Below are 8,922 nucleotides of genomic sequence, written 5' to 3'. Positions count from 1 at the left end.
ACTGTTAAAAATAGATAATCCACCCGCAAACCACCCATATTCTCTGATTTAGATATCTGCATCTGATCATCACATTACAATTATTCAGATTCTCACTGTTAAGCATGATAGTATGGTAACATATCACACTGAAGTAGGCTGATTTAAAATGAACATTTATTTAAAATAAAAGTTCTTCTTTTGGCAAAATTACATAATTACTTAATAGCCTAAACAGAGGCTTTACTCCCTTCAAACTTAAATTGTTTAATTTCCTTGTTGTTTCAGTCTTTCATTACATTACTGTTTGAATACACTACTTTTTTGTACCTTTTATAAAGGGCATTTTTCCCCTAATTTTATTAAATGTATGCTCCATCTTTCATTTCAAATTCTTAAATTTGATCAATATATTAAATTAAAATAATTAGACACTAGGCTGTTACCAATTCAATTAAATAATTTACATTGAAAAATAATAACTGTATTAAATTAGATTCTTTTAAATATTTTTGAATATACAAATAAGGAATGTTGAAAAGAATGATACTTTATGAAACTAAACCGCCAGTAGGAGGCGGCAGGCGACCGTCTTAATGAGCAAGTCATTGAGTCATTCATTCAAACGATTCGTTCAAAAGGCTGATTTATTCAGAATGAGGCAGTTTATGAATGGGTAATTGAATCTTTGACTCAACCGATTCTTTCAAAACGCTGAATCATTCAGTAATGCAACAACTGTTGCATGCCATGCGCGATGGTTCTGCGGTGATCTTTGTTTGGAACTATTTTCGCTGCTGAAACAGAACAAAAACCGTCATTGCGTCTAAAATGTAAGTGACTTAATTTTAACTATTTGTTTATTGAACTGTTATGAAATCAGTCTCGGTTTCAAACAGCTCTCTGGTCGCGTGTAGCCTAGGCTATATATTGTTTCTTAACTATAATATGTTATAAATAACTGCGCGAGCCTCAACAGCGCTACATTGTTACCGTCAGTACATTAGGTAGGACTATATTATTATCAACCATAGGCTATCAATCACCACTTACTTTAAATGAAATAAAACAGAATCATCCTCACGTTTTCGGTGATTCCCTAGTTATTTTTTATTGTCGAGAGACGGAGGCGGCCGCCTCATAATTCTCTATGCAGGAAAAACCCTGGTAACGTAACGCGTAAATGCGCTTAACTAGTGCAAATCAAGCAAACTAGTATGCAAAGGCCATGAAGTGTTGGCGAAATAACACATTAGGGGACTGGAGTGAATATGGAATTATTTCCAGAAAACTTCTTGCACAAAATAAATTCAAGCACTTTCAAGCACCTGTCTCTATGTATGTTTATTTTCAAAAACTTTCCAGGGCCTTGAAAACATTTTTTCAGATTCACAAACTTTCAAGGATTTCAAGGACCAGTGGGAACCCTGATTACAGATGTCACTTTTGATCAATTTAGCACATCCTTGCTGAATAAAAGTATTAATATCTTTAAAAAAAATCCTTCTGACCCCTAACTGTTGAACAGTAGTGTATGATAAAGGAAGAGATCTAATGTGAGTGTCAGAGGCAGTGTCGAATCACACAGCAGACACCTCATGCCCACGCACATTGAAAAAAAGATTGGTATAATATTGTCTTAATTGGTAAAAATTAAATAGATATTATTCAATTCAGTATAGGGTTGTCACAATTTCAATATTTCAGGAGTCAAAAATAATATGCTAATCGTTTTTTAATATGCTAAACACACTCATTTAAATAAACAATTAAAAATGAATAAAAAAATATTAAAATTAAATATGACAACAACATGAAGCCTACATTTTCTCTATTTTTTCAAGCAATTATTCAAGTAAACAGTCAGTAATAAACAAATTACAAGCAATAGAACAAATTAAACAAACAGAACAAAGAAACAGCTTGAAGCTTATTACAGTCTTGAAGTATTTCCAGAAACTGAAATATCACTAATAAAATATCACTTTTAATTTTTTTACTACATGATTATTATATAAAAAAAACATTAATATTGATCTGATGCATTTTGCAATTTGACTGTGTGCTTCTCCTTTTCTACTATAATATTGTTTGATTTACATTACAAATATCATATGTGGCAGGCAAGAAAGGCCTCATGGACACCCGATATCCCATGCCCAGATCCGCTTACATACATCTAAGACGTTACTTATGATGTTTGCATTGATACCTAGTCAAGGCTGGCCTTTTGACCCGAAACAGTTTTCCGTTTTATTTTGTTTATTAACTAGCATCCCTGATTAAGAACTTATTCATCTCTATATGAATTGTACTAGAAATGTGTCACTGTGTTGAACATTTTATTTGCTTAAAATAAAAAAAGAAAGCACACGAACCTCGACGTGCCACTGTTTGCCCATGGCATTGACCACACGGCCCTCGATTGGACGCCTGCACGCTCCACAGATCGGCACACCCATCTTATCGTGGCAGGGGAGGCAGTAGAGTTCACCTTTCAGCTCGCGAGCATCCGCAGTCAACTCCTTACTGTAAAACACACAACCTCCAAATCACATCACTTTCAGTAAATGGACACAGCAGAGGAGTCACTTGGTGCCGTACTAACCCGCAGTTGCTGCAGTTGAAGTGATCGGGATGGTAGGGGTCATTTTTGAAAATAAGAGGGTTTTCCTCAATGATGGCGTGACACTTCTGACAGATGTACTTCCCGAGGCCCCGAGCTTTCTCACGGTTATGACACGGACGGCAGAGATGGCTGGAAAACACAGACATGCACATCAGCCAATCAGAACACACGGACCGCATTTGTATTTACATGTATCAATTTGGCCCCATACACAATCAGCTGAGGGATGATTATGGCTGGTAGGACTAAAAAAACGTGTATTAAAGAAACAGAACTGCTCATGAGAATAAAGATATTTCATTAAAGGATTAGTTCACTTCAAAATAAATCCTGTCATCATTTACTCACCCTCAAGTTGTTTCAAACCTGTATGAATTTCTTTCTTCTGCTGAACACCAAAGATATTTTGAAGAATGTCGGTAACAGTTGATGGACCCCATTGACTTCCATTGTATTTTTTTTCTTACTATGGAAGTCAATGGGGTCCATCAACTGTCTGGTTACCGACATTCTTCAAAAGTAATGAGTAAATGATGACATCATTTTCATTCGAAGTGAACTATTCTTTTAATGAAATCGTAATTTCATCAGTGGGCTGATACTAGACCGGTTTTCACATCAAACTGAACGTATGGAGCCTGTCAATCACATGCTCACGGTCACCCCTCATTGGCTATAAACTCACCGGCCGGCGTTCTTGACGAATCCAACATCGGCGAGCACGGCTTGGCAGATATCACAGCAGAAACAGTCAGGGTGCCAGCTGTTATTCATGGCCTTAATCACACGCCCAATTATAAATTCTCCTGTGGGAATATGAGGGACACAATTCACAATTAGCACAGTCAATAACATCACCTGTTCGAGTGTTTATGCATGTGTGTCTCTTACCACATTGGTGACAACAGGGAGCAAACAACATCTGGAAATCATGCTCACAGTATTTCCTTCCCTCAAACTATGGACAAAAGAGAGAAAAAATTAAACATAACACATCGGCTCCGGTGGGAATATGTCTCAACGTCAATCAATTGCAAATTCTGAATTCAACTTGTAGACAAAACATACTGTAACTTCAAGATCTCAACACTTCACCCATTCCAAAAAAATATTTACTAAATTTAAAATTTAGGATCAGAGAGAGGATGGGAAAAAGTTATTTCATTACATACACACACACACATATATACATATACATACATATATATATATATATATATATATATAAAATATAAGATCTAATATTAAATATTTGTTATAATTTAAAAAAAATAGCATTCATATATCATGTATGTATACCGGTATATATGTATGTATATATATATATATATATATATATAATATATGTATATATGTATGTATACCGGTATATATATATGTATGTATATATATATATATATATATATATATATATATATATATATATATATATATATATAAATGATATATTTTTTTAATTATTTATAACAAATATTTAATATTAGATCTTATATCTGTTTGTTCCACAAAAAAAACATTATACAACAAGTCTAACATTTTAATTCGACCTCCAGGACTTTCTTTAATTTAATAAAAAACAAAAAGAAATGTAGGATCACAGCTTTAACCAGTAGGCTTCAAGATTAAATGCTACATGACAGGTTTAATGGAAGTACCTCATAAAAGAGTCCTTCAGGAAACTGCTGGAAGCACTGGGCGCAGACGAAGCACTGTTCGTGATACAGCTCGCCATTGCTGTTGACAATTTTCTCCGCTGGAGCAAAGCCGCTTTTACACCGTTCGCACGAGGCGTTTGCCAGGGCATTGGCCATGTTGCTGTTAGAAACAGATCAATGTCAGGAGAAACAATCAGCAGCGTCTATGAACAGCTTCGATTTATCTATGGTAACAAACAAATGTATATGCAAGAATCACACTACTACCAAATGTTTGGTGTCACAAACATGGGGGTTTAAAGAAATTTCTACTTTTATTCAGCAAGAATGCATTAAATTGATCAAAGTGACAGAATAGACGTTTATAATGTTACAAAAGATTTCTATTCTGAATCCTGAATTTTTTTTATTTTTTTTAAACAATAATTTTCCACAAAAATATTAAGCAGCACAATATTTTTTCAACATAATAATAAGAAATGTTTCTTGAGCAGCAAATCAGCATATTAGAATGATTTCTGAAGGATCATGTGACACTGGAGACTGGAGTAATGATGCTGAAAATTCAGCTTTGCATCACAGGAATAAATTACATTTTTAAATACAGTGAGGAAAATAAGTATTTGAACACCCTGCTATTTTGCAAGTTCTCCCACTTGGAAATCATGGAGGGGTCTGAAATTGTCATCGTAGGTGCATGTCCACTGTGAGAGACATAATCAAAAAAAAAAATCCAGAAATCACAATGTATATTTTTTAACTATTTATTTGTATGATACAGCTGCAAATAAGTATTTGAACACCTGTCTATCAGCTAGAATTCTGACCCTCAAAGGCCTGTTAGTCTGCCTTTAAAATGTCCACCTCCACTCCATTTATTATCCTAAATTAGATGCACCTGTTTGAGGTCGCCGTTAGCTGCATAAAGACACCTGTCCACCCCATACAATCAGTAAGAATCCAACTACTAACATGGCCAAGACCAAAGAGCTGTCCAAAGACACTAGAGACAAAATTGTACACCTCCACAAGGCTGGAAAGGGCTACGGGGAAATTGCCAAGCAGCTTGGTGAAAAAAGGTCCACTGTTGGAGCAATCATTAGAAAATGGAAGAAGCTAAACATGACTGTCAATCTCCCTCGGACTGGGGCTCCATGCAAGATCTCACCTCGTGGGGTCTCAATGATCCTAAGAAAGGTGAGAAATCAGCCCAGAACTACACGGGAGGAGCTGGTCAATGACCTGAAAAGAGCTGGGACCACCGTTTTCAAGGTTACTGTTGGTAATACACTAAGACGTCATGGTTTGAAATCATGCATGGCACGGAAGGTTCCCCTGCTTAAACCAGCACATGTCAAGGCCCGTCTTAAGTTTGCCAATGACCATTTGGATGATCCAGAGGAGTCATGGGAGAAAGTCATGTGGTCAGATGAGACCAAAATAGAACTTTTTGGTCATAATTCCACTAAACATGTTTGGAGGAAGAAGAATGATGAGTACCATCCCAAGAACACCATCCCTACTGTGAAGCATGGGGGTGGTAGCATCATGCTTTGGGGGTGTTCTGCACATGGGACAGGGCGACTGCACTGTATTAAGGAGAGGATGACCGGGGCCATGTATTGCGAGATTTTGGGGAACAACCTCCTTCCCTCAGTTAGAGCATTGAAGATGGGTCGAGGCTGGGTCTTCCAACATGACAATGACCCGAAGCACACAGCCAGGATAACCAAGGAGTGGCTCTGTAAGAAGCATATCAAGGTTCTGGCGTGGCCTAGCCAGTCTCCAGACCTAAACCCAATAGAGAATCTTTGGAGGGAGCTCAAACTCCGTGTTTCTCAGCGACAGCCCAGAAACCTGACTGATCTAGAGAAGATCTGTGTGGAGGAGTGGGCCAAAATCCCTCCTGCAGTGTGTGCAAACCTGGTGAAAAACTACAGGAAACGTTTGACCTCTGTAATTGCAAACAAAGGCTACTGTACCAAATATTAACATTGATTTTCTCAGGTGTTCAAATACTTATTTGCAGCTGTATCATACAAATAAATAGTTAAAAAATCATACATTGTTTAGTTTATTAGTTTATTTGAGCAGTAAACATTCTGCTCAAAAGGAGTGGGCCGAAGCAAAAGAGCTTATAAGAAATTGTGATTTCTGGATTTTTTTTTTTTAGATTATGTCTCTCACAGTGGACATGCACCTACGATGACAATTTCAGACCCCTCCATGATTTCTAAGTGGGAGAACTTGCAAAATAGCAGGGTGTTCAAATACTTATTTTCCTCACTGTATATTCAAATATAAAAGTGTCATTTTAAATTTTAAAAATGTTTCACTATATTAATGTTTTTGATCAAAAAAATGCAGCCTTAGTGAGCACAAGAAACTTTCAAAAACATTTTTATTTATTTTTTTAAATGGAATTGTATATAACTCTATTCATTTACTGATATATTGGCCAGGTAAATTAGCTGATAAATGCTGGCATTTAATTTCCTCAATTTTGCATGTCTTTAATATTATTAAATTGTGTTACATCTGTATCAGTATCATATCGTCATTTGCTATCCTGCTCTCGAGAGTGATTCAAGATGATGTTTCTCTAAACAAAAGTCCCATGATGTAGTCTTGTCTGGCACTTTGCGAGATATTAAGTTACACCGTTTAGGAGCGACCGGGCAAGACTTCAACCTATGTTTACATCACACAAACAGAATTAGCCTGTCTTGGCCTGTGGTCACACTGCCAGACAAGATCCCAAATGACTCAGTGATTCCCTGCACAGACATCTCTCCTCTGACATCACAGGTCATGTGGCTATTAGAGGATGGATCGTCTTTACAACTTCCCCTCACTCCCTTCACAGCGTTAAAGCAGACTGACTATTCCAAGGACACATTCCCTAATATGGTGATTTGAAAAGAAAATATCTGCTTGTGTACCAACACACTGTAGATGTAAAAATAGATCATTCGTGTGTTTAAGAGATGGTGACAGAAGAGCTCACAGAACAACAGTGGAGGTCTCACACTGTGTGAGGAACCTGGAGCTGTGCCATCTGTTTGTGTGTGTGTGTGTGCGTGCGTGTGTGTTCTGGAAGTTTGACGACACATTCCCAGCTTATCCAACATGCATTTAGGAAGAATATACTGTGTGGCATAAAAGTTTCAAAAAGAAAAGTTTTGGGTAACATTTTGCATTAAGGTTTTATTTGTTAACATTATTTAATGTATTTTTAATATGTATTTTTAACATTAGTTAATGTACAGCATGTGACTTAACATTAACAAACAATGAACAAAATAATACATGCCTCAAAAAATATATTGTTCATTGTTAGTTTATGTTTACGAATACTGTGTAAAGTGTTACCATTTTATTCAACTTCTCTCTCCAATTGTAATTAGTTTTCTTCTTATTATTAGAAAAATCCTGTAAGTATTTCACTAGTGTTCTTAGACCTAGAAATAAGTCTCTTATGCTCAATCAAGGCTGTGGTTATTTGATAAAAAAATACAGTAAAAACAGTAATATTGTGAAATATTATTACAATTTAAAATAACTTCACCCGGTCTTCAGTGTCACGCGATCCTTCTAATCATTCTAATATACTGAATTTGCTGCTTAAGACACATTTATTATTATTATCAAGGTTGAAAACAGTTGTGCTGCTCAATATCTTTAAGGAAACTGATAGTTTTTTTCAGGATTCTTTGATGAATAGAAAGTTAAAAGAACAGCATTTATTCGAAATATAGATCTTTGTGCAACATTACAAATGTCTTTAAATTTAATGTGTAAATAATTCCATCCCTTAACACTGTTAAGACATGATAATTGTCAGTTTTTAAGGCGCTCAGGAGCATCCCAGGAAGTAGATTACATCCATGTTTTCCCAAAAGATCTGATCATCCATATCAGGAATGTTTGGGAATTTGGTCTCCAGAAAAGCAAAATGTCACAAGCACAGACTACACAAAACATCGAGAAAGCATTTGAAGGATGAGGAGCACATAGCAGCGTTCCAGAAATACTATGAATTATATTAAATAATTAAATTATGAATAAATTCATGTTATTTGTTAACTTATATTTATCTAAGTAACAGTTAGGTTATTATATAGACCGTTAACTGCAGCATGACAGTGCTTGTCTAAACATTTGTGGTGTTTTGAATGTCTTTCCAGCTCTCTCTCTCTCTCTGTGTGTGTGTGTGTGTGTGTGTGTGTGCGCGCGCCCCAGAAAAACTCAACTAGGGAGGCTAATTAGCTTAGCATCCGCCCTTATCTAGCAACCCATGCCATTTTAGTTATTCTCTCTATACAAAACAAAGATTTAACACTTAACGTTACAGTTTAACAGTAATTAAAGAGATAGGGTGGACCACAAGAAAGAAGAAAAGTAATAAAGTAAACAATAAAACTGTAGATATCAGCTGCATCTCTGGCTAGAGAGGAAGATTTATCTATAACATATTTAATAAAAATCTATTTCAAACATCGTACCTGCCCGTCATCTCTGCCACCCCCAGCATCCCCTACAGCACGACTTATCCTGAGAGACGATTCAGATTTTATTCGACAACATAAAACGCCCCTCAGATCTGTTGCTTTTCCACTTTTTCCCTTCCCTCTAAGATAAAGATGTTTTCCTGAAAAA

At 36.1% G+C, this 8,922-nt stretch overlaps 1 protein-coding gene across 3 annotated transcripts in view; it reads right to left on the bottom strand.

The window, feature by feature from the left end:
* The window catches only part of lims1 (LIM and senescent cell antigen-like domains 1), a gene marked incomplete at its 3' end in the record, with an annotated part of 13,028 nt that extends 4,106 nt beyond the window's left edge, over window positions 1-8,922 (bottom strand). For 2 of the 3 annotated variants that reach the window (XM_084101866.1, XM_084101865.1), the window contains exons 1-6: window positions 8,769-8,916; window positions 4,264-4,423; window positions 3,500-3,566; window positions 3,294-3,414; window positions 2,588-2,737; window positions 2,358-2,508 (exon numbers count right to left, since the gene is read on the bottom strand). In XM_084101866.1, coding sequence (XP_083957992.1) covers window positions 2,358-2,508; window positions 2,588-2,737; window positions 3,294-3,414; window positions 3,500-3,566; window positions 4,264-4,423; window positions 8,769-8,797 — 678 coding nt within the window. In that variant the 5' untranslated portion in view covers window positions 8,798-8,916. Of the gene's footprint in view, window positions 1-2,357; window positions 2,509-2,587; window positions 2,738-3,293; window positions 3,415-3,499; window positions 3,567-4,263; window positions 4,424-8,768 lie in introns of all 3 variants that reach the window. The other variant, XM_084101867.1, reaches the window with a different exon arrangement.

This window comes from Abramis brama, assembly GCF_963993115.1.
Source record: "Abramis brama genome assembly, chromosome: 23".
Taxonomy (NCBI): Eukaryota; Metazoa; Chordata; class Actinopteri; order Cypriniformes; family Leuciscidae; genus Abramis; species Abramis brama.
The sequence above is the reverse complement of the archived record's forward strand: the minus strand, read 5'-3'. Positions and strand labels throughout refer to the sequence as shown.